The sequence below is a fragment of the Pipistrellus hanaki genome (genome assembly GCF_964339955.1).
Source record: "Pipistrellus hanaki genome assembly, chromosome: 1".
Classification (NCBI taxonomy): Eukaryota; Metazoa; Chordata; class Mammalia; order Chiroptera; family Vespertilionidae; genus Pipistrellus; species Pipistrellus hanaki.
Genome location: NC_140503.1, coordinates 3,166,426 through 3,191,682, shown reverse-complemented (window position 1 = coordinate 3,191,682; position 25,257 = coordinate 3,166,426). Strand labels below are relative to the sequence as shown.

General features: G+C 59.4%; 1 protein-coding gene across 2 annotated transcripts in view; it reads left to right on the top strand.

Moving 5' to 3' along the window:
• Positions 1-20,494: 20,494 nt before the first annotated feature.
• CLMN (calmin) overlaps positions 20,495-25,257 on the top strand; it is a 73,767-nt gene continuing 69,004 nt past the window's right edge. For both annotated transcript variants that reach the window (XM_084879102.1, XM_084879101.1), the window contains exon 1: positions 20,495-20,623. In XM_084879102.1, coding sequence (XP_084735228.1) covers positions 20,542-20,623 — 82 coding nt within the window. In that variant the 5' untranslated portion in view covers positions 20,495-20,541. The remainder of the gene's footprint in view (positions 20,624-25,257) is intronic.

The following is a 25,257-nucleotide window of genomic DNA, read 5'->3' as shown; positions in this document are numbered from 1 at the left end:
AAACGAGACCTCGGTGGGTAAAGTCCAGCACAGAGGACATGGTCAATGGATGGCCAATGGCTCATGGCCATGGATGGGTCAGGGGGGAAGCAGGCGTAGGGGGATGGTCACTTTGTAAGTTATATGAATTAGTATGTTGTACCTGAAACTAATGTAATATTGTATGTCAATTGTAATTGAAAAATAATTTTAAAAACACCCTACCAACAAAAAGAAATAGATAAAACAAAATTAATCTCTGGATCTTCTCTGCATAAAAAAAAAATTATCTAGATTGTTCTACCTCTTCACATGCAGATAGAAACCAGTGAGCGGTGGCAAGAAGGTGGTCACTTCAAGTCTTAGGGCAACGCGTCCGAGTGCCTGACCAGCCCCCAGGCCATGCTTAGCTTGGTGACGGCTGCCCGTCGCTCTTCACTGGGTCCCCATTCCCGGGACCCGGGGGCGACGGGGCCTGTTCCCTGTGCCCAGGTTCCGTGGGACCAGCCCTGCCCTTCAGCTTACGCAGGAAGGCATGTGGCCGGTCTCACTGGGTGTCACCGGTCTGTAGACTTCCCGTTTGCCAAACCCGATGGCCGGTCCGCACCCTCACCTTCCTGCCGCCATGTCACAAGGCTGCCTCCGCCATGAAACGCTTCCTTCACTTCCTTTCTGGGGCACAGGTTCCTGATTTCCTCTGGCTTAGCTGGTGGCTCATCCCGGACCCGTCCTCCTCTGTCCTCCCATCACCTCCTTCCCTTTCCTCTCTTCTCCCTCTTCCTCCCGTCGCCGCCTCAGGGCCTGTCCATTCCCAAGGCATGAAATACGATTTTACACCACGGCGCGGGAAAGATCTAGTTATTGACATGTACCCAGCACCCACATGTTTGGCTGCATCTACTGAGCTGACTGCACAGATCCGAGGAACATACACACTCACGCTCCTCGGTGTGTGCCTAACGGGAATGCTTGCATCCGTGTGTGGGAAAACCCGGAACAAAACCATTACGAGCAGGGTTCTTAGGAATAACCCCAACTTGGAAACTTCCCAAATGTCGCTCAGCCCTAACGTGGGTGAATCAACTCAGGCAGCGCCATCGAATCGCTACTGGAAGGGAAACACGGAAACAAAGACGCTGGGGGGTGCGGTCCCTCTGCCCTAGGGGAACGCCCGTGTGGGTGGTGGCGGGTGAGTCAGGGCGCCCATAAAGCACACTTTCCCGGTTCACTCCCTCCCGGGCCCTTCGGGCTCACAGCAGAGAACACGCCCCAGGCAGCCACCGTCCGCGCTGCTGCGCTGGGGACCGCCCCACTGCCCGAGCTTTCCAGAAACACCGCAGTCCTCTGTGGGCTTTCTGAACCAGCCCTCCCAGACCTTGCCGGACAGACATCACCATCATCGTCACTGTTACCGAGGAGGCTGCAGGCAGGAGGCTAAAGAGCCTGGAGACCGCCCAGGCCACGGGCAGTCCTATGGTGCCCAAGCCTGTGTCACAGCGGCTCTGCCCAGCCCATGAGCAAGCTGGCCAGCGCCAGCCAGCTGGGAGCCCCGCCGCCTCAGAGCCAGCACCAGGCTTCTCGGGATCCGTTCCCGGGGCTGGAGCTTGGCTCTGGGGAAGCGTCGCACTGGGTGTGAGCGGACCTGCTCCCTGGGACGGAGTCTCCAGGACTTGGTGGATAAGCAGATAGTTCTCACCTGTAGCTTGGACCCCAGCCTCCTCTTGAGATGCTTAACTAGAGGCAGGGGAAGGCACCACGGGCACCATGAGCACAGGCGCAGACACAGCTGTAGAGACAGGGAGTGTGGGGAGGAGAGGAGAAAGTGGCCTGGAGCCACTGAGAGGGAACGACCCACCCAGGAGGACAGAGACCGTCAGTCACCTGGCGGCCAGCACGGCACCCGCAGAGCGATGTGGACAGAGGCAGGCGTTTGGTTAAGTGGCTCCTGACTGAGCGCAAAGGTCTCGGGATGTGTGCCCAGCACCTCAGCCCAGAGGGGAGTGGAGTGGGCAGGGATGGGGGGCAGAGGAGGGCAGGACACACTGGGAACAGGCAGCTCAGGTCAGTGCTCCGGCCTGGAAGGTGGAAGGCGGCGGGTCCTGGATCAGCCCTGGAATAGGAACCCCCCACCGGATCCTGTGGCTCTGCAGGCCCCAGGCTGGCGGCCCAGGGTCATGGGAAGAGCGGGTGCTGTGGAGACAGGCACCCTGGCCTGCCCCCCACGGGCAGAGGCCTGAGCAGTGGCTGCCGCCCTGGGCCTTCTGGTGGGGGAGTGGTTCACTGTCCGTCTGGGCGGGTGTGAGTCAGAAGGCTGGTGCGGGAGGGTGTGGGGTCCTGGGCTCTGTCCTGAGTCTGCCCAGAGCTGGCTCACGGGAGGAGCGCAGCAGAGGCTTGTTGGCGCAAACACGTGTATGTCCAGCGGCCGGGTCAGCGGTGGGCTCAGCCCTCAGTGGACACACTGGCCAGCTGGCAGCCGTGCGGGTGCTGCCATTGGCACATGTCCAGCCCCTCAGAGAACACAGAGAGAGAGACTCAGGGCTCACAGCTGAGCACCAATGGCACCCCGCCCCGGCTTTCATGGCCCATGACGTGGCTCTACTGTCCCCTGTTTGTGGCGGGGCGAGCTCAGGACCCCCGGGTGTCCCTGGGAGTGAGTCCACAGGACGGCAATGCCATCTGAATTACATGTTTCCACCGCTGGGTTCGAGCCCACAACCCAGGGCATGTGCCCCTGACCAGAGTCAAACCCAGGACCCCTCCGCCTGCAGGCTGGCATTCTATCCACTGAGCCAAACCGGCCAGGGAAAATTGTTCTTTAAAAATCATTGGAAATTAACTCTTCCCAGTCACCATTTTGTCTTACTCATGAGAACCCCTTTGTGTACAACTAAACTTGGTTTCCAAAGGAGGCTCAGAAAAGACAGAAACGTAGAGGGTGGATATCAGCCTTACCTGAGACTTCGCTGTATACTTTTAAGATGTTAATTCTTGTGGCACATTGAAATACAATATGGTTAAATAAAATGACAACATGAACGAACCAATAAAAAATAAAAAAGTGAATCAAGTGTTTCCAGGGTCCGCCTGCTGACTGGGCTGAGCCGGCCGCCTTGGGGACGAGGGCAGAGCAGGAGACCAGTCGGGAAGCAGCCACAGGAATCTTGGCCAGACGGCCGCCGGCACGGCTCAGGGGGGAGTGTCCACCTCCATCCGAGCCAGGAGGTCAGGGTTTGACTTCCAGTCAGGGCACGTGCCTGGGTTGTGGGGGGCGTGCAGGAGGCAGCCAATCGATGATTCTCTTCATCATTGATGTTTCTATCTCTCCCTCCTTCTCCCTTTCTCTCTAAAATCAGTAAAAAATATACTTTTGAAAAAAATATATACTTTTAAATAAGAGAGGGAGAGAGGGTGGTGGTAGTGAAGGTGGGAAGAATGGTTGGTTACACTGTTTGTTTGTTTTTTAATTAGGTAAAATGGATAGGATGTCCTAGGCAAAGACAGGGTACCCAAATACTGAGATCTGGAAGACTGGGGGTGTTGGGGGAGTAAGCAAGATGGAGGAAGACCAAGGAGCTAGTCCCGGCTTGGGGATGCGGCTGAGCGCTTGCACTGGCCAGCTCTGGGCCAGGAGCTGTGGGGAGGGTGGGGGCGGATTTGGATGGGACCCAGTTTGGACCTCATGAGGCTCAGAGCCCAGCAGGGAAGCTGGAGCTCCATCTCACCCACGGAGCCTAGGTATCTAGCAGGGCAAACCTGGGCTGCACCCTCCCCACCACCGGCCCTCCCACTGCTGCCCGCCGCTACTGCTGCCGCCGAGCCTTTCCCTGTGGTAGGACCATCTCTGGGCCTCAGCTGTCTCCTCTGTGAAAGGGGACAGTGATACCCCGTGGCAGAGAAGATGCGGAGAGCTTTAGAGAAAAGGTGTGCCTGGCACGCAGGGTGCTCGCAGCCTGTACCTGTTTGCTGGCATGTCCCCCTCCCGGAGCCCGGAGCCCAATTTCCACGCCTAGTTTCCGTTAGATTCCAGCAATGGGCCTGGGGCCGCCCTTGCCCGCTGCCTGGCCTTCCCCATGACGGATGCGGCCTCGGTGGGCCGGGGACGTGTGGTGGCAGGGTCAAGGCCACGCAGCCTTTGGAGTAATTGAGGATGACAAGGGTATTTTGCGTCTCAGGGAGGCTGTTGGAGATCAAAGGCAGCAGGAAGGAGCTGCTGCGACAGGCAGGCATTCCCTGGCAAATGCCACCAATTACCGAAAATTGGCTGCAGTTACGGCCATTACCCTGAAGGGCAGCCTGGCTTCTTCCAAACACGGCCGAGCGCCCCCGACAGCGGCCCCGCAGGACGGGCGCGGGTGCTGAGGGTCTCCGGCCACGTGGTTTGGAACTCTACTCAGCGGCCACGCAGCATCAACTCTCACGCCTGGGCCCCTCGGAGCCACTGCCCCGGCCGCCCGTCCGTGACGCAAGCCCAGCGCTCTCCCCACCCCCTACCCCGGCCCTCTCCCCACCCCCTACCCCGGCCCTCTCCCCACCCCCCTACCCCGGCCCTCTCCCCACCCCCCTACCCCGGCCCTCTCCCCACCCCCTACCCCGGCCCCTCTCCCCACCCCCCTACCCCGGCCCCTCTCCCCACCCCCCTACCCCGGCCTCTCTCCCCACCCCCCTACCCCGGCCTCTCTCCCCACAGGTAGGTGGAAAGGAGGCTTTACCCACAGCCTCTCACTCTTTTTCGCATTTTCACTATCATCTCATTGGTCCAATGGGGTCATGTGGCTACTGAGAGCTACAAAGGACTCTGGGAACAGGGGTAGCTAGAGTTTTGAGCTTCTGTCGGAAGAGGTGGGTGAAGAAGAAGCTGGCAATAGATGCTATGTAGACCAGAGGCTCGCAGCCCTTTTTGTCTCACAGCACACATGAACTAGTTACTGAAATTCTGCAGCTCCCCAGAACAATTCAGCACATGTGACTTTAAAAAAGGTGTACTTTTGACTCATTCACACCAGATGGCTGTTGTCGTATTGGCTGTCATTTTTAAAAAAATATATTTTTACTGATTTTTTACACAGAGGAAGCGAGGGGGATAGAGAGTTAGAAACATCAATGAGAGAGAAACATTGCTCAATTGCCTCCTGAACACCCCCCACTGGGGATGTGCCTGCAACCAAGGTACATGCCCTTGACCGGAATCGAACCTGGGACCCTTCAGTCCACAGGCCGATGCTCTATCTACTGAGCCAAACTGGTTAGGGGCTGTTGTCTTTTTTTGATTTGACAATCTAAGGGGAAAAGGTCGGTGCCCTGACTAAAGAGTCAGGTGCTGCTGTTTTAAGAAATCTTGGCTCCCACCAGCGGAGAGTTGCTGGTGTCCGCAATCAGCAGAGGCTGCAGAGCAGGATGGGACCTGCTCCTCAAAGCCGGCTCCTGCCATCCGACCTCTGAGGCCACGGTCAGCAGCCGGAAGGAGGTTAGGTCCTCTGGCCTGCAGAGGGGGGGCCAGGAAGCACCGTGCATGAGGTTCTAGGACACAACGCATTTCACCCTGGCCCCAGGCTGCCGGGGGGCGGTGCTCACCCACTTTTTGCAGATTTGGAAACAAGGACCCCCAGCTTAGACGGCTGTCCTGGGCCACACGAGAGTGAGTTCAGTGAACATGGATCATCTAACCTGCAAACCTGGCCACGGCCCTCATCCAGCCCCGTGCACACTGAGGATGGGACAGTTTGGATACTTGCCTGTAGGGATGCTGGGGGGGCAGGACTCCCAGCCAGGCTGGCATCCTTTTCACTCTGTATCGCTTAGCTCTTTGCAGGAAGGGTCCCTACTGCACCATCAATAAGTCACATGTGGAAACCTGTTTCAGGCAGGTCTCCACTTTGGCTTTTCAAAATAGGTGATGAGCTGAGGACTTGAACAACACACAGTTCGCTGCCAGGAACAATGAAGATATCCCGTAAACACAGCAAAAGAGGGCCCGGCTGGTGTGGCTCAGTGGTTGAGCGTTGACCTACAAACCAGGAGGTCACGGTTCGATTCCCAGTCAGGGCACAGGCCTGGGTTATGGGCTTGACCCCCAGTGGGGGGTGTGCAGGAGGCAGCCAATCCACGATTCTCTCATCATTAATGTTTCTACCTCTCCCTTCCTCTATGAAATCAATAAATGTATTTAATAAAAAAAATAAAACAAAAGAGAATGTGAGGCCCCACTATGTGCATGGCTAGGGAGGCTTTCAGGCTGCCACATCCATCGGATGCCTCCCCGACCAGGTGCTGCCCCTGCCGCACGTCTTCAGAGCTCTGCTCCAGCACATCGGCCTCCGTGGAGCGCGGTGACAACGAGGCCAGCTGCCCTCAACAGCCTTTGCTGATGCTGCGCGCCCCCCCCCCCCCCCACCGTTAGAAGGCCCTGCAGCTGGCAGGACCACACCGAGGCCAGCATGTGGCGAGGGGGCAGGGCGCTGGCCGGGCAGCCGGGGGATGTGGGTCCTCATCTTGACTCTGCCACTCCTAAGCCGGGTGACCTCGAGGAGCCTCTTCCTGTGTCAGAGCTCAGCCACGGGCAGAAACCCACCTGCTGCCTGAGGCAAGGGCAGGCCCGAGGCGCTCAGACTGGGACGAAGAGTGAGGAGCAGGCAGATGGGATGAGGCTGCTGGGGGTGTGGTGGGCTGGGGTGGACCCGTCTCTTCAGCCCGGTACTCCCGCCCCCCGCTTCCCCGTGGCCAATCAGCTCCAGTCATTGTTATTGCTGTTGGCCCTTTGCTGGAGATGGAACCTCTGACGGGCTGAGCCGGGTCCCTTGGCAGAAGGATGTGGCACCTCGATTGACAACCCCACCAGCCAGCCCCTCCTGGGAAGAAGGTCACTCCCCCAGTGGAGCTGGGCGGTACCATCAGGAGGAGAGGAGTCCGTGTGGGACAGGAAAAACGAACCATGTCTACCGCCCTTCCCCCTTCGGAGGCTCAGCTTCCCCTTCTGTAAAATGGGGACAGTGACATCCAGCTACTGGCAGGGGGTACGCGGCAGGGCCCCGTGTGGGCCTGGCGCAGGGCAGACAGCAGCTGTGGGTGTCCTGCCCACGGGTGGTACAGGATATAGAGGCCACCCCTCTGCCGACAACAGGGCTGGAGCTCCACGGCGTCTCCTCCAGGAGGACAGGGAGGGTCCTACGGGCGGGCGTTCACGCTCCTGCTCACAGCGGGGAGCCGAGCTGCAGAGCCGCTCGCCATGCACTCGCCACGGGCAGCGCTGGTCCCACGCAGGTCTGCGGCGCCGGGCACGGTGGCCGCCCCAGCGCGGGCGTGCTGCGGGGCCGGAGAGAGCATCCTGGCTCCGGGGCACCACACCCCGGGGGCCGGGGGGCATTCCTCCGTGAGCCTCCCGCCGGGCCCACAGATGGTTCTACTTTTCCTCCGAGAGCGCGGTGCTTGGATTCCCTTGGAGCCACTGTGGGGGTGAACGCGTTGCCAGATGCTGGCACCGGCCTCCCCAGCTCTCCCTGAGAGGTGAGAGGCTTTAATTGGCGCTTTTCTGGCCGATCACGGCGCTGGGGATGGGAAATCAAAGGGAATCGCAGGCGGCGAGCAGACAGCTCCCGGTTTCCAGATGCCGGCGGCGGCCCCCGGCCCCTCTCGGCAGGGGCTGCGGCATCCGGCAGGAGAATTAGCCGGAACCAGGCCGCTCACCACACGGCCCTGGGTTGAGCGGCTTTTAAGAAATAATCCCCCATCACTGCTGGGTAAAAGGAACATCAATTTCAAGGGGAAGGTGTCACCGATGTGGCCACATGGCCTCGCCGCAAAGGGCACCTTTCTCAGACTTTGGCGCGGCGTGTGGGAGGAGCGCCTGCCCCGATGTGGCCGCCTCGGGCACGTCACAGGCTGTGTCCTCCTGGCAGAGACGCCCCGGGCCAGGAGGGTCCTCTGTCCGGGCTGTGGGCCGGGAGCGGTTACCGAAGCTTCTGTCCCCAGGCCTCCCCTGGGCACTCCGGGAAATGGGATAACCCCTCCCCAACCACACTGCCCCCTCTGGTGAGGTTCCCCGTGGGCTACTTCCCGACTGTGTGCCTGTCCCACAGCCACACACAGCGGGGTGCCTGCAAGCTGCACCCCTAAAAGCAAAGAGAAGCCGAGCATCCGAGCTGGCCCCGGCCCCTCAGGCTGCATGCTCTCTGCAGCCTCTTTACCGTGGACTGGCTGAGGCTGGGGAAGACGGGAGGCTTTCTGCCAGCGAGGGAGGAGGGAGCCCTGGCCACAGCGCCCAGCGTGTCCATCCCGGCGCTGGTTTTATTGCTGAGCTTTGTGAGCGCAGAGACAAGGTATCGGTGAGGGGATTCATCCTACAGCCCGAGCTGCACGCCATGCCGGTCACGGTGCTGAGAGCTGGGGGTGGGACAGACTGAGAAGTGAGAGGAATGCAGGAGCAAGAGGAAGCTCAGCCACTCATCAGCCACTCGTGCATGTCCCCCAGCAGCTTACCTGAGGGCCTACTAAGCCCCGTGCTGTCCTGGAAGCACTGTCATCCCGCAATGAGGACAGACAAGGCCCTGTCCCCAAGGAACTGTACCTCAGGGCCTCAGGGCGTGCGGCACCAGGGCAGGGAGGACAGAAGAGAGGAGGAGAAGCAAATAGACAAGGCCATAACGACGCACAAACTGAGGAAGCAAAAAGTAATGTCATATAATGATAACAATGCCAGCTTGTGAGAGGAAAGATCCAGGGTAGTGAGGCAGTGATGGACTTCCTGTTGCAGGTGAAGGCACATGGATGTTACATGGACAGAGATGCGTGTGTGTGGAGTCCAGTTCCACTGGGCAGCTGAGCGAGGGCAGCCCCTGAGTGAGTGAGGCCGGACCCTGAGCCAGGGCCGGGCCGGGAGGCAGGGGGTGAGCTGGGTCCAGGCGGAGCTGTGACCTGCATGAGCCTCTGGAGGCATGAGCCCTGGGCCACAGCACCCTTGACCTTGGGCCACGCAGACAGGAAGGACCTGCGAAGTCTCCGTGGCTGCACACGTTTCTGGCACAGGAAGTGTCTGTACCTCCTGCTCCGCTAGGCCCTGGCCCTGGGCGGCCGCCAGCAGCACGGGCAGCGCTAGGTGCCTCCTGCCGCCGCAGACCCGCCCACCACCTCCTGCCTCTCCCCTGCAGCGCAGTCCGCAGATGTGCAGGTCATTAGGGGGCGGCTCTCGGGCTGGCTCCTCTCTCCTGGGCTTGGGGAGCCCGCCCACCTTCTCAATCACTGGTCTCTCCCCTGAGCAGGTCAGGAGCCGAGCCCAGGAAGCTGGGCGTGGAGGTGGAAGGAAGGGCCGGGAGGAGGCAGGAAGGACAGGGAGTGACCCAAAGGTCACGGCCTTCCCCTCGTGAGAACCGGGCTCATCTGTTCTGGGAGCAAGTGAGAGCCCAGGGGGGGTTTGTTCCGGGGGCGACATGGCCCTCACCACCCACGGGAGGGAGCGTCACCAGGCCGGTCCCTCCGGACAGCCCCTGGCGCCAGGGCAGCAGGCTCCTCCGCCCCCAGCTGCCCTCTGCCGGCTCCTGTCCAGAGGTCAGGCCTGGGCCCCAGCTCCAGGGCCGCTTCCGCTCCCTCCCCCCCACCCCCCCACGGAGCAGCCACGTCCACTGGACCGAGGAGGGGGCCCTGCCTTCCGGGCACTGACTGCCCTGTGGCAGCGTGGTCTGGGGCCTCTGAGCCCAAGGAGCTCGGCGCCACATTCTGCTGGTGGGTGATCAAGGCCACAAAGTTTCCCTCAGCCCTGCTCCCGCCCCTCCAATAGAAATGTGGGTACTCCTCACCCCAATTCCTCACGGGCTGCGGGGTGTTCGAGATTGGGAGAGGGCATGTTCATGCGTAACAAAACCATTGAAACCTGTAAGGAATTTCTGTGAGCTTATTTGAGCCAAACTGTGGACACATGCCAGGAAGCAGAACCTCAGTGGATTGAGATGATGCTCCCCAGAATGGCAGTTACATCTGCCATTGCATTGCCATCAAAGGAGGGGACTGAGGTGGGTACATGAAATTCATTGGTGATGGGTTAAGGAAGTGGGATAAAGCAAAGCGGGGTGGGGTGGGGGACCCCCTGGGGTTGGATAAAAGGTAAAATGATGGACACACACTCAGGTGGGTGCAGGGACAGTTAGCATGACAATGAAGGAATTTGTGGTCTCTGTCCTGGCGCCCAGCACAGCAGGCTGTGCCCCCAGGGGCTCCAGAAAAAGGGAGGTTACCAGTTACCCAGACATTTCAAGGGTGTGTTATCACAGATGCAAAAGACAGACAGGCTCAGGTAAGGTGACGGTTGACCTGGTCAGTGAAGATACCGGCTTAGAAGGTAACTGCCCACCATCACTGCTTTAGTTAAAGTTTAATTTCAGACCCTCCTTGTGGTGGCTTTGGGTCTGAGTCTGCAAGGCCACCACGCAGGCCTCCCCTGAGCTGTCGGGTCTGCACTGGTCCCTTCCGTCCACGGGGGCAGTGAGGCCGGGATGGCTGAGCCGGGTGGGCATCTGGAGGGAGGGATGGAGGCAAAGGTTACATGGGAACCTGGAGCCACCACACACACACACCCCCCCCCCCCGCCCCCCGCCCCAGGCACCCAAGAGCGGAGCAGGCAGAGAGGGAGGCTGGGAGGGCAGCCGGGTGGGAGGGACGGGAGCCACCTGCAGAGGCCACAATGGGAACGGCGAGGGCCGGGGAAGGAGGGACCACTTCCCAGAGATGGCCAGCGGCCCTCTGCCAAGGAAAAGCCTCCTTCTCCCCATCTCCTCCCCTCCCTCCCTTCCACCTCCTTTCCTCCCTCCCTCTCTCCCCTCCTCACCTCCCTCCCTTCTTTTTCCCTTTCTCTTCTACTTCCTTCTCCAGATCTGTATCAGTGATACAGCTCCCCGCCCCCGTGCTGGCCCTGTGTGTCCACACCAGCGCCTGTGGGGGTTACAGGGAAGCAGAGCGGGAGAGGCGGGGCAGCTCCCTGGACAGCAGCCTGTTGCCTCGGGGTGTGCCTGGAGGGAGGGACGTTCCGGGGTGTGAGTGGGGGTAACAGGGCTGCTCTCCTCTGTGGGCGGGGCAGGGCAGGGAGGCAGATTGTTCTGAGGACGAGGCCATAAGGATTCCTCCCACCCAGGGGCGGGGTTCACGTCTTCTGGGCTGGAATCTGAACTTGGCCACGTGACTGGCTTCAGCCAATGGACTTGAGCAAAAGAGACACCAGCAGGGGCGTAAGCAGCATGGTGCATTGAGGCTGCCTGCTCCGTGGCCCTGGCATCCTGAGACCATGATGTGATGGACCCAGGCTAGTCTCCTGCAGGATCATAGGGAACAGGACCCAGACATCCCATCCACAGGGCACCAAGTGGCACACGCCAGAGGCCATCCTCAAGTCTCCCGCCAGCTCGGTGCCAGCTGACTGCAGATATGTGGGCGCACCCAGGTGAGACCAGCCCAGGACACACCTGCGTCAGCAGCCACAGTCGTGGGCTAACCAGTGGCTGGTGCTCTGAGTCACCACATTGGGTGGTTTGTTACACAGCCAACACTGACTGATACAACACAGGCAGGTCTGCACCAGATCCGAACAGCCGGCAGGAAGTAAGCAGGGAAGGACTGAGGACGCATGGAGAGCTGCAGGGGGCGCAAAGGGTGTGTGTGAAAGCCGTGGGACAGGAGGCGGCGTGGTGCTTTTCGTTCGAACACTGCACATGAGGCTCAGATTGGTGAGCTGTAACATCATGAAGGAGCACGTGTGTAACCAGGCCCACAGGAGGGACAGACGGTGACCCTCAGACCTTTCCCCACCCTCACCTCCCCCAGGGCGGCCCGCTGCCCTGAATTCCATCCCCACAGAGACGTGCCTTTGAACTTCTCAGTTTGGGACTCCATAGGTTTTAGCTTTTTACGGGCAGAACCCGTGGCTGGCTCTCTCCTGTGGCTGGCTCTTACTCCACATGATGGCTTTGAGATGCATCTGTGTTGCTCTTCCATTCTCATTGATAAATTCCGTCATTGACACGTTCTTCCCTGATGGATTTGGGTTGTGTTGGCCATTAAAAATGATACGGCTGCCCGGCCAGTGTGGCTCAGTGGTCGAGCGTGGACTTACGAACAGGAGGTCTTGGTTCAATTCCCGGTCAGGGCACAGGCCTGGGTTGCGCCCTTGATCCCTAGTGTGGGGTGTGGAGGAGGCAGCCGATCCATGGTTCTCTCTCATCATTGATGTTTCTATCTCTCTCTCCCTCTACTTCTCCCTCCCTATCTGAAATCAATAATTTTTTTTTTAAAAAAGAATAACACTGCTATGAATACTCGAACACATTACTTCAGGAATTATACAAGGGTGTCCCCCCAAAATTGTATATACATTTTAATAGCTGATAGCTCAGTTTTGAAAATGAAATATATTCTAAGAAACTGCCTTTATAACTATTCAAAGTGTGTGTGTACATTTTGGGGGACACCCTGAAAACGGTGAAGTCGCTGGGTTGTGGGGTTTGCGTCTGGAGAACTGAAGGGAGCGGGGCCTTGAGTGGGGGCGAGTGACGGGGGGGGGGGGGGAAGTGAGCTCTGTGGGAGTGTGGGAGGAGGCTGGCCCTGGGAGACCAGGGAGGGCGGGCTGGGGCACAGGCTGGGTGTGAGGCTGGACACTCAGAGCAGCAGGGGGGCGGGCGGTGCAGACAGTGGTGGCCTGGACCCAGGCCAGTGGAGATGGAGATGGGGGGGAATGCTACAAAAAACAGCACCTCTTCTCCCACGATTTGGGGTGGACTGGGCTCTGCCTGGCGGTTCTCACGTGGGGTCTCCTGCAGCTAAAGTCAGGGGGTCGCAGGGCCCGGAGTCATTCAAGTTCCACTGGACGGAAGATGAGCTTTTGTTCAAGGTGGCTTGCCTGGTGCCTGGGCTGGGCTGGGCTCTCTCTCTCTTTCTCTCTCTCTCTACCCGCGCCCCTCCCCCATGGCCAGCTTGGGCTCCCCCATGGCCGCTCAGATGGCACGCCCCTGGCTCTCCCCAGAGCAGGCGTTGGAAGAGGCCACAAGGGCTCTCGGGACCCAGCCTCAGAGCTCTCAGCACTCCGCTCCCGCCACATTCTCTGGGTCAAGCAAGCCATGGAGTCCAGCCTCGGTTCTGGGAAGGGGGTCAGCCTCGACTCTTCACGTGAGGAGCAGCGCCCACACACGGGAGGGAGGGTTGATGACGGCCTTGGAGGCACTGGCTCCCCAGGATGGGATTGGAGACCAGATAAAAGTGACAGGACCTGCTGCTGGCTGGGAACCTATGTGTTTAGAATCCATTTGAACAGCACAAACATACATGCACACATACATGCAAACATACACACATACATACGTTTCCAGCAGAGCCACGCCCAGGGTTCTTCACGGTCTCTGATTCCTATGAGGTACTCGGGGTCAGAGACCCGCCCAGCACCGCACACAGACCTCAGGACCTCCCCGAGGAGGGAAAGGAGAGAGGCTTTCCTTCCTGACCCCGAGGGCACACGCCCCTGTGGTCAACCTGCACTTTCTCCGCAGCGAGTCTGCCTCCCGCATGGCCTGCTCCACTCAGCAGCCGGGGCCAGGGCCCAAAGGCCCACGGCCAGCCTCGTGCAGGAAAGATCAGACCTCGTTTCTGCACCACGTCCTCCTCTGCCCACCTGTGACCCCATGGCCTCAGGGATGGTACTGAACTCTTTGTCCCTAGTTTCCTAGGCAGTGAGATCGGGATGATGATAGAGCTGCCTTCAAAGGGCTGCTGCTGAGATGAGATGAGATGAGATGAGATGAGATGAGATGAAGCAAAGCCCTGGACACCCTCCTCAGCACAGAGTGAGCTCGGGAATGCTGCCTGCGCGGCAGACCTCACCCGCCCTCACCTGCCGAGCTGGACCTGCCTGCGCAGGGAATGGCAGCCCGGGGACTGGCCCCGGGGTTTGTTTGTTTGTTTGCACCAAGCTATGGCTTTCCAAGCACCCTTCCTGGGATTATAGCAGCAAAGTTTACTTTTGAATCCAAAATGTTTTTAAAAGTTATATACACTGAGTGGTCAGATTATTATGATCTCTGAACACATAATAATCTGGCCACTCAGTGTGTATCCTATATAATAAAAGGCTAATAGGCAAATTGTCCCCTCGACCAGGAGTGCGACCAGCAGGCAGGCTGGCCAGGCTGGCCAGAGCCCACCCATGCATGAATTCATGCACCGGGCCTCTAATATATATATACACACACACACACACACACACACACACATATACACTGAGTGGCCAGATTATTATGCATTCAGAGATCATCATAATCTGGCCACTCAGTATTATATTATATTATATTATATTATATTATATTATATTATATTATTATATTTCTGCAGTGCTATCACAAACACATCAGGCTGGTGTTTCCTCTCCCTTGCTGCATCTGGTCTCCCCCCACATGTCCACGTGGTCAACCTCTCACTTTGTGGGGAAAGCATCTCTTACGACTTGTTCTACCGCAAAGTGTACACCTCAGCCAGAGTTCTGATACCAGCAGAAAAGCAAGCGGGTTAGCAGGGCTGTCTCCAGGGGAGCCGCCTCTGACTAGCGGAACCTGGAAGGGAGGGAGGGTTTATTTATGGAAATGGGCCACCGGAGCTGTCTACTTTGGAGCTTTTCAATCCACCCACCGACACCCCCACACCCTGGGAAAGTACTAAAAACCCCAGAGGACACATTCACATTTCACATGACAGGCCATCTCCCCAATTCAGGGCGTAGTTTTCCTTCTGAGTGGGGTTCACTTATGCCAGCCCAATGATCCGCATCTTCCTGGAGAATCTTCTGGAAGTATTTCTTCTCTACATGTAGATCTCTGATCTCGCGGCATGCTGACAGGCAGCGATTCTGGGCCTCATTTCACAGAGGAACTTGTGAGGTTAAGAACGTGCATAAGGCCACACAGCTTCTACCTCCACTGTCTGCACACTGCCCAGCACACCACGTTCTCCTTCCGTTTGCTGGAGCCTGGAGTCCTTCTGCGTTAGCCTGTCCCACTGACGCTGAAGCATCCATCTTGTGTGAAAACTGCTGTTTGAAACTTTAACCCTGCTACTTGGCTTCTGTAAATTCTTGCATGCTAAGACTACTCCCACTTCAGAGAGGCCATTAAACCTTCCCCAGACAAGGTTATCAGTGCTGGCGCCAGGCTAGACCTCTGGTTGAGGTCTCAAGGCCCAGCACATACGGGCTCTTTAAGAACTTGCAAAAGGGGCCGGAAACACTTCATATTTGGGAGACAAAGAAGGTGGAAACATATAAATAAGGAACATTCCTGCATGTTGGGACCCAGAATTTTAGACATTTTCCTATGGACCCGTGCATAATAAATGTAACTCCATCTCTCTAAATATTGCTTGGTTCTTCTTCAGTTTTCTGTAACAACACCAGCCTTTGCATCATGTCCTGCAGGATCCCTGGAGACAGGGAGCAATCAAAGGGGAGGATTTACCGGGAAGAAACCATCAGCAGAGCGGCAGACCCTGGCATTCCTGAGGCATGGAAGGAATCTGGGCTCAAAGAGTTTTTAGGATCACTGCTTGGTGATGCATATGTATAATTTATTCATACGTGTAGCTAACATGTATGGGACACTTACTATGTGTCCAGCATGGTACTGGGCTCTGGGGATACAAAGCTGACTTAGGCAGCCCTGCTTGCCAGGCATTCTGTCTCCATGGCCACTGGCTGGGGTCCAGGCCGCCACCACAGAAACATGCACGAAACTGGATGCAGAAGCAGAGGGACCGGGGTTGCACGGCGCCGTGGCCGGCTGCCAGGTACTGCCAGTGCCACGGTCTGCACAACGGGAGAATCCGTGTCCGTGACTTCCGCTCTGTGTAGGCCACCGCCAGCTCACACCGTGTCCTGGGCCAGCGAGGCCTCCCGAGCTCTGCCTACACTTGTGGCCTCCTCTGCGCTACCACTGAAGGGACCATCGGACCATTCATCTTCCGCAGCTCCTCTCTGTCCTCACCACCAAGTCCAAACGCCTGAGCCGAGGCCCCGCCCTGCAGGCGGGTCCGGGTCTTGCCCACCGTTGGGTCCTCGGAAGGACCAGGCCACGGGCCGCCATTCAATCAATGCTTGTTAAGTGACTATACGAGGCCAGGGTGGGGGTGGGTCTCTCCCCTACAGTGGGGCCTTATGACATCATAATGCAGACCCCGCCCAGGAGAGGGCACCTTGGTCTGTGTACAGGATAACCTTGTAACGGGGGTTAATGGGAAAGTCCTATCCGTGTTTCCATGCAGATGACAGCTATGGTTTTAATGGAGCTCAGACTGAAAAATGCTATACAGACATGACACAGGCAGGAATGGCTGGTACCCAACTGTGCGCTAGCCTTGCCTACAGCGTAAGGCCAGCCGTAGGGGGACTGCAGCGGGACGGCAGTGAGACCGCAGGCCCGAGTCTGGTTGGGCCAACTCTGTGATCTGGAGCAGTTGACTCAGCAGCTTTAAGCTCCATCTAACAATGGCCCCTGCTGCCCTGCCGGCGTGGCTCAGGGGCTGAGCATCGATCTAGGAACCAGGAGGTCACAGTTCGATTCTGGTCAAAGGCACAGGCCTGGGTTGCAGGCTTGATCCCCAGTGTGGGGTGTGCAGGAGGCAGCTGATCCATGATTCTCTCATTGATGTTTCTATCTCTCTGTCCCTCTCCCTTCCTCTCTGAAATTAATAATAATATATATTTAAAAAAAAAAAAAAAACTTAAAAATGATCCCTGCCCCGTGGCCTAACGTGGCTGCTGGGAAGCCCAGCGCAGCCCTGGCAGTGGAAGGCTGTCTGACCCGAAGGGGCTGGCACACAGCGGCCACGGCAGTGCAGAGCGGGCAGCTCCCTCGTGGGGAGCCCTCACACCCCTCTCCTGGCAGTGGCCGGCGTGTACGCTGGGCTTGTCTTTGTTGTTCTTATTCTGGCCAAAGGCGGGGGGAGGGGGCGCTGAGAGGAAAACCTGCCGGGCGCCTGGGCCTCAGTGCCCGGTCCCCGCCAGAGGCCGGAGGACACCACCGCTCGGGAGCCTTCCACGGGGAGGGAAGCTGGACTTGACCCTGAGGTGCAGGCCCGGCATTCTCTGAGTCTCGTCCTTCTCCTCTGGCAGGGCTCCGTGCCAAACAAAGACCAGGATTCCAGCAGAACTGGGCAACTTCAAGAAAACCGCTTCTAGAAACTCCCGGAAGCCAAGCCTCAGACAGAGAACTTGTTCTTCCCCCGAATAAAGGCCAAGAAAACGAGCACTGCCCGTACCTACCCCGGGAGGCCGCACGCCCCTGCCCAGCGGGCAGGCAGGCCCCGGAGGCTGCGCCGCCCCAGGAGGCAGCGGCACGCGGCCTGGCGCCGCCCGGCGCCCGCAGTGCGCGCTGCCTGGTGCCCGTACGCGAACCTGTGATCGCCCCCTCAGCCCTTCCTGGGCCCGGCCAAGGGCCCGGCCTGCTGTGTGGCCCCTGCTTTCTGAGTCCAGGCCGGTCCCCAGCGGCGCCCCATCCTCCGCTCAGTACGGAGGCGCTCCCTGCGGGCTCTGTGCTGAGTGTGCGGACAGAGAAACGAACCGCACACAGCCCCTGCTCTGTTTCTGGGGGGCCGCCCTAGACACAGAGCGTGGGGGTCGTGGCTATGAGGAGACTGTGCTCAGTGTCACGGGCGGAGGAGGTTATCTGAAGGTGGACTCGATGCAGCCGGCGGCCCTGTTCCCATGGACCCCTGACCCCGCTGTCTCCATGGTGGCTCCCCTCATCCCTCTGCTCAGCGCCAAGGCCGGGCCTCAGAGACCTTTGCTGACCCCAAAGGTGATTTTCTCCTTTCTGGGACCACCTGCCACTGTAAGGGTCTCGTGTCCTTGCTTACTGGCTATCCATCCCCCCCCCATAATCTACTTGAGGTGGAGGTGAAGACTGGGGAGCAGGGGAGGGCAGGCGTTTTAAGGGAACAGAGTGAGCAGAGGCCGGGGAGTGTTGGGCGTGGCCAGGACTGACAGCATTTCGTCAGCACTGGATCCAAAAGTGTAAACCGGAACCGATGGGCAAGGTGGTGGCACAGAGACCAACGAGGGAGGTCCGAGCTCAGAGACTGCGGGAAGAGGTGATGTGGACACGTCAGAGCCCTGGCTAGGAGGACCTTTCGGAGGCCAGCCTGATGCTCCGGGCTGGCTCAGGCCCCCAGTCCGCGTCACACACCACCTAACGTTCCCTCTGCAGTGTTCCTGTTTCTGCTGTAGGACCAGGTCTCTGCTGCTGGGCTAAGGTCGGGCACACAGTGGGTGCTCAGGCCATGGTGGCCATGGTGGCCAGGCCCCTCCCTGCCTCAGCCGTGTTCCCCAGAGACGCAGTGGAGAACCCGTTCATAGGAGCAGGCATCCTTGTGCCGTGAGAGACGGCACAGCCCGCAGCTGCCGCCCGCACCGCGCCGCTCGGAGCCTCTGTCCCCAGACCCGCCTCCGGATGGAGGGGAGGCTGAGCTCTCCGGCTCTTTGGAAGGAACGTATTTTCTCCCCATGGCAATCAGGGGAGATAAAGCGTAAAGAACAAGAGCTGACCAGCAGCTGGGGCAAAACCAGGTGCCGCCAGATCCCCGCACCCTGCCCTCCAGACAGAGGAGCAGACCCTGTTCCTTGGAGCGTGAGGTGACCTGCGCTTTCCAATCCAGTGGGGGAGGGGGCAGCTCCCGCCTCTAACCCGGGGCATGTGCCCAGACACCCATGTGTCTCCCTGGCACCTGTGAGCCCCACTGGCACCAATGAGCCCAGACAGCCATGGGCCTCCCTGGCACCCAGGTGCCTTATTGGCACCAATGAGCCCAGACACCCATGGTCTGTCTCCCTGGCACCCAGGAGCCTTACTGGCACCAATGAGCCCAGACACCCATGGGCCTCCCTGGCGCCCGTGAGCCCCATTGGCACCACGGGGCCTCCATTAGCCTCCGGCCTGCACAGAAAGGCCGAGGGGCAGGCTGGTGGCTCCCGGAAAGGCCCGGGAGGTTGAAGAGAACGTGCTGGTTCTCTGTCTGATGGTAAAGGTGTGGGCCACGTGGGCCGTGGAGAGCAGAGGGAAGAAAAAGCCACCCCAGCTCTGCCTCTTGCCCTTCCCCGCCTCCATCCTGTGAGCGACTCCCCACCGGGGTCAGCTCGGACCCGCTGCCTGTCCCGGCTGTGCCCTGGCACCCAGAAGAGCGAAGCCACAGGGAGCCAAGGCCCCGCTTCCACTGACCCCTGACCCCGGACCCAGGCTGTGTCAGTGGTCAGCCCCAAGGCTGGTCCTCAGATACTTCTCCTGACCCCTGACCCCATCCCAGGGACCCCCCCAGTTGACTTTCTCCTTTCTGGAGCCTCTGCCACTGTAATGATCTCGTGTCCTTGTTTGCTGTCTGTCCATCCCCTGGCTCCCCAGCAATCTGCCTGCGGGGAGACTCGCCTGCAAGAGTGGGGCCTCAGGGCCCCGGTGGGCTCACCATCCGCTCCAGGCGGCTGTCAGCGAGGGAGGAGGCCGGCCTGCTGCCCGCGGCTCAGCGGAATAAACACAGCCGTGAACCGCCCAGGCTTAGTGCTCAGTGAAGCCTGGCGTCCCCCCGACCCCCGGAACATCCCATGTATAAGCCATGCGAGTGCGCGTGTGTGAGTGTGTGTGCACATGCGCATGCTCGGGAAAGGGTCACGGCCCTCCTGCCCCCAACTCACTCCCAGCCCCCGGCAAATTCCAGGGCTCCAGACAGTCGCCTGCCTTCCAGCCTGTAACCCAATAAAGAGCGGCCTGAGTGCTGTGAGCCCCAAACAAGATAAGATCCTGGGACTCAGCCTTAAAGAACACAGCAACAGGAGGGCCAGGCAGGCACTCAGCTTCCCCAGAGCCCCAGAGCGGCCAGGACTGCCCCAGGCAGCCCGCAGCCCAGCGTTCACCGCTTCTCCCTCCCCCCAGACCCAGGCCCTGCCTGGCCTGGGTGCCCCCAGAAAGGTCCCCCAAATGCAAACCAGGAGCGTCCTCTGATCATGCTCCCCCCACCATCTGATGTGGAGATAGAAGAGAGCTCCCAACCCCATTTCCACACTCTTCACCCCCGCCCCGGCCCCTCCCTCCCCAGATGCCCCCTCACCTCCCCAGGTGAGTCCCCCCTCCCGATGCCGGGCGGACCTGCCGGGGCGGGCAGGGGTCAGCGCGGGCCGGGCCGGAGGGCGCGGGGGTGGCAGAGGCCCAGGCCCCGCGGGCTCGGGCGCTCCCCGCGCCTGCGTCACCGGCCCCCCGCCCCCTGAGATCACAATCCAGGGGCCGGGACCCCGCGCCGCCCGCCCGCCGCCCCCGCCTGCCACCCAACAATCCAGCGACACACACACACCGGGGCGAGGACGCCGCCCGCCGGCTCCACCTCCGCCCGCCAGCCCCCCGGGGCCCCCGCCCCGCATGGGGGAGTGAGCGCGACCAGGGCGCCCGCACCGCCCGCCGCCCGCTGCCCGCCCGCCCGCGGCGGGGGCGGCCCCAGCCCCGCCCCGCCCGCCGCTGCGCTCCGGCGCCTCCGGTGCGCGCCGCCCGCCGCTCCCCGCGCCCGGCGCCCGCGCCCATGGCCGCTCCGGAGTGGGACTGGTTCCAGCGCGAGGGGCTCATCGGGCAGATCAGCGACATCCGCGTCCAGAACCTGCAAGGTAAGCGCGGCCCCGCCGCCGGGGGGCGCTGGGGCCCCGGTTCCCGCCGCCCCCGCTCCGGTTCCCGCCCGGTTCCCGCCGCCCCCGCTCCCGCCCCCGTCCCCGCGGCGCCCCGCGCCCCGCCGTCCTGACCCGGCGCCCGCCCCGCGGGGAGGAGGGGAGAAGCGCCCGCCCCAAACCGGCATCGCCGGCCCGGGGGCGGGGCGGCCCACGTGCGTGTGTTTGTTGTTGGGGGGGGTCCCCCTTTTCCTCTGCGGGGCGTCGCGAGCCCCCTCCGGCCGCCGCGGGGAGTTTGGAGAAGTTTGCGGGGCGCGGGGCGGCCGGTCAGCGGGGGCGGGGCGCGCGCCCCCGTGTGAACTCCCTCCCCCGAGGGGCGCCGGGGCCGGGGAGGAACGGGGGGGCCGGGGCCGGGGAGGAACAGGGGCGCCGGGGCCGGGGAGAAACAGAGGGCCGGGCCCGATCTGGGGGTTCAGATCGCCCTCCGGAGCCGCCCCTCCCCTGGCCCCGCGCTCGGCTCCAGAGGGCGAGAGGCCCCGCCCCCGGGGGCCTGACCGCGTCCCCCTAGGAAGGGGCGTCCTCCGAGGAAGGGGTGAAGGAGAACCCGGGCAGCGCCTCGGAGCGGCCTCGGGGGAGGCTTGTCTGCCCTCCAGAGGAGTGTGTTCCCTGGAAACTGAGCACAAAACAGGCAAAAGTCACCCACATTCACCTCCCAACCACCGCTCCACAAAGCTGCTGTGCCTGGAGGCGCATTTCCAGCCTCTCTCCTCTCTCTCCTTTCTCTCCTCTCTCTCCTCTCTCTCCTCTCTCTCTCATGTGAACTTCGCAGAACCGGACAGAGTTCCACTTCCGGCCTCTCTGGGTGCACATGGACCTGGGCAGGGGGAGGCGCTTGAGTCGGTTCCGCAGACTTGGGGTTTCAGGGATTCCACAGCTGGAGGTGGCGCAGAGGGAGTGGGGAGGCGGGGACCCAGAGTTTGGGGGCGGCTGTTGCCCCTGCCCCCAGCAGGTGGCATGACTTTATGGCTTGGGGGCGGGGAGCCCCAGCTGGGGGGTGGCTGGGCTGGGCAGTCAAGTTTAAACATTACACCCGGAGGAATGTTTCCGGGCCCACGGGGGCCAGCTCCACCCCTAGGTTGGGCAAGGACAGCAGCGGGCAGAGGTGACCCGGAGCGGGAGGGAGCCGGCCAGTGGGAAGGGTTTGCTCTGAGCTCCCGGTCCCTCTGGCTGTGGGCTGTGATGTGTGTAAAGAAGGATCGGCCGGAGATGCTGAAAATGATTCCTTTGGATAATGAGCCGCTGGCCTGGATCCTGCTGCCCCAGAGCCGACATCCTATTCAGGGGGCTGGCGTTACTATCTCTGAGATGGCATCTGGTTTGGGCTGTCAGGGTGTGTGTGTGTGTCTGTGTGTCTGTGTGTGGGTGGGTGTTTAGTAAACACCTTCTGATCGATCCTTGGAGCAGCTTCCTGCATTCCTCCAGGATCAGCTCCCGGGTGAGGGATGTTCAGCAATGTGAGCAGTCAGGTACACCTGGAACTGTGGGAGAAGGCTTTGCCAAATGGGGACAATTTGATATGGGTCCTGAAGGTTGGGTAGGAGTTCCCTGAGTGGGCTCCTGTCTCTCAGTTCCCAGTGAACTGTCCTCACTTTTAGGCAATGCCAGTTACAATTTGAGCATCCAAACCTTTGCCATTAAAAAATAATAAACTTTAAACTTATGTTGATACTTTATACACATCTTATATATGACTAGTGTCCTTGTGCATGGATTTGTGTACATGGAAAGGAAGTTAATTAGAAGAATTATTTTAAGATCGCTATTTGCCCTTTGTCAGTAATAGAAGTGTCAACCAATAACATATCAATACACATGTGTGCGATTGGTGCCAGCGAGAGCTTTATATGTATCCCGCATGTTCAAGTCAACTTAGCCTTTTATATGTATAGATAAACTTTCTTAATTAGACCTGCTTTCTAATTTAGCTAAACTTTTCCATCCCAGTGAAGCACCCCAACTTCTCTTTCAGGTAATTGTCAGCAACACAGCAGTAAATATCAACACGAAGCAGATTATTATTGTAGATCACGCAGGGAGAACAAAGGGTGAAATATTTAACTACAGCAATGTTTGACTATATTTTACGTAGTGAGAAAGCCTGAAGTCATTTTCAAGGTCCACCATTTCTTACTTCTTTTCAGTCAGGCCAAGTTTCTAAATTTTCTAAATCTCCAGTTTTCTGGCTAATGAAAAGGACATAGAATTTTAACTCAGAGTCTACCTACTCCAGGAATCAAATGAGAATGAGGCACGGAAAACACTTCACAAACATTTGGTTAAACTGTAAAATGTTTGCACCTGCTGTAAAACAAGTTGTGTTCCTGGGGTGAAAAACTGCAAGGAGGCTAGACGCTAGGGAGAGGAAGCTGGGCGTTGCTATGTAGGCATCATTACCCGGTGCCCACAGCGACCGTTTCTGGGCTGGGCTGGGCTGTGGGCCGCATTTTGCACCATGGGGTCTCATCAGCTGTGATTTGTGGGGTGTTGCTCTGGGGTGGTAGCGGGGCCTGTGTCCCACTTGGGGGAAGCCTATTATTGGTTTGTCCCCGCCAGGTCATGGTGCTGTTTCTTTTTAAATGGCCAGTGCACATCATGGCAGCTCCTGCGTCGAGCATCTGCCCCCTGGTGGTCAGTGCACATCATAGCTACTGGTCAGAGGGAAGGGCAGACACTTAGCCTTTTATCTATATAGACTATCTATATTTATATAAAATGCATTAACCTTAAGGCTGAGCCCGACAAACTTTTACATATGGATACACCACCCCCAGATCCAGATGCAGGAGAGTTCCACCATCCTGGGTGGGGCCTCCTCACCCTCTCCAGTCCGTAGCAATCCCAAAGGCACACAGAGCAACATTGCTCTGATCTCACTATTATCGCTTTGCCTCTGGAACTTCCTATTCCAGTGGGCTGGGCGGTGGGTGCTCATTGAAGCTGGCCTTCCCGTTCCCCGTTCTGTTGGAGCAATGGGTCCACTTGCTGGCTTGTTTGGGAGGGGGAGATTGTGGGACTACTTTGCTGAGGTGTGATGTACACATCATGACACGCACCTGTTCTAAGTTTACGTTTCAGTCATGTGTAGGGACTCTGCAGTGCTGTGCAAACATCACAGCACCCAGCTTGGGCACAGTTTCATTCCTCCCGCTCCCGGCCCTGGCAGGCAGTGCGCAGGTCCTGCTGCTGTTGCTGAGGACCGGTCCACCCTGTGCACAGCCCTCGATGGGGGACATTCGGGCTGCCTGCAGTTCGGGCTCCTGCGAGGGAAAGAGGCTGCCAGGCCCGGGCACCCAGCATTGCCGCTCTGCCCAGCACCCTGCGAAGGGGCTGGGAGAGGGGTGGCAGCAGGGATCTGTCTTCTCTGTCTCCGTTTTCCCCTGGGCCTCCCTGTCTCTTGATTGGGTGTTAGCAGACAGGTTCTCTCCTTATCTCGGTGGTACTCAGGAAGTCCCAGCCAAAGGGCCACGCCCAGAAGGCACCCACGCGGTGCCTAGAGCGTCTGCCCAGACCAGCTGCTGGGTGTCAGCAGGTGCTGGATGGTCCGGGTGATCCGCTCTGCGGGCGGTGGGCGCGGCCGTGGGTGGGAGTGGCCCTGGAGCCCGAGTCCAGGCAGGAGGGTGTCTGTCTTGTAAGCTGTGTGTTGCCTGGAGCACCGGTGGTCGCAGTTGTCATGGTGATGGGAAGGTGGGCACAGAGGGAGTTCATGAGCCTGTAGCAGAGGGCCTCCATGTGCCGGCAGTAGCTGCTGTCCTGGCCAGACAATCCTGCTTCTTTTCAGAAAGCTTCCCTCACCCGTCCGGGGACCAGCTGCTGTAGGGGCAGGCATGGGGACCTTGCATGTCAAGAAAAATGGTTCAGGAATACACGGACATCTTTACCTCTTTCTCTTTTAAAAAAAATATATATTTTATTGATTTCAGAGAGGGAGAGAGAGAGAGAAACATCAATGATGAGGGAGAATCATGGATCGGCTGCCTCCTGCGCGCCCCCTGCTGGTGACTGAGACCATAACCCAGACATGTGCCCTGATTGGAAATCAAACCGAGACCTCCTGGTTCGTTGGTTGACACTCAACCATGGAGCCACGCCGGTTGGGCCACCTCTTCCTCTGTAGCTCTATGTTTACCTCCACGTGGAGGCATGCTGACCTCTGCTTAATCAGTCATCCGATTGTTTTCCACGCCCTGAGCTGTGCCGTCTGCCATGCACGTGGGTACGGTTGTGCATCGCCAGATCCCCCCCGGGGAGCGGGGTGGAAGGAAGACCTCTGGCTGCCTTTGAGGTCAGGTGAGCCGGGCAGAGAGTTTGGCCTCCCCGGGGGCGGGTCACGGCCCTGGCAGTCTGACACCTGGGCAGACGCAGGCTCCCTGTGGCTGTGTCCACTGGGCGGCTCATGGAAAGGCTGTGAAGGAAGGACTCTCTGCAGAGCCCACTGGGGGTCCCTCCGGGCAGAGGCTGCCCTGCCGCCCCCCAGTGTCCCTTGCAAGGAAGCAAGGGGGGCGGGGTGGCCCATGCGGTTGACCTTCCATTAAGGAGAAAACGGAATTGCAGGATGTGGGCAGCCTCCACCTGGCGGT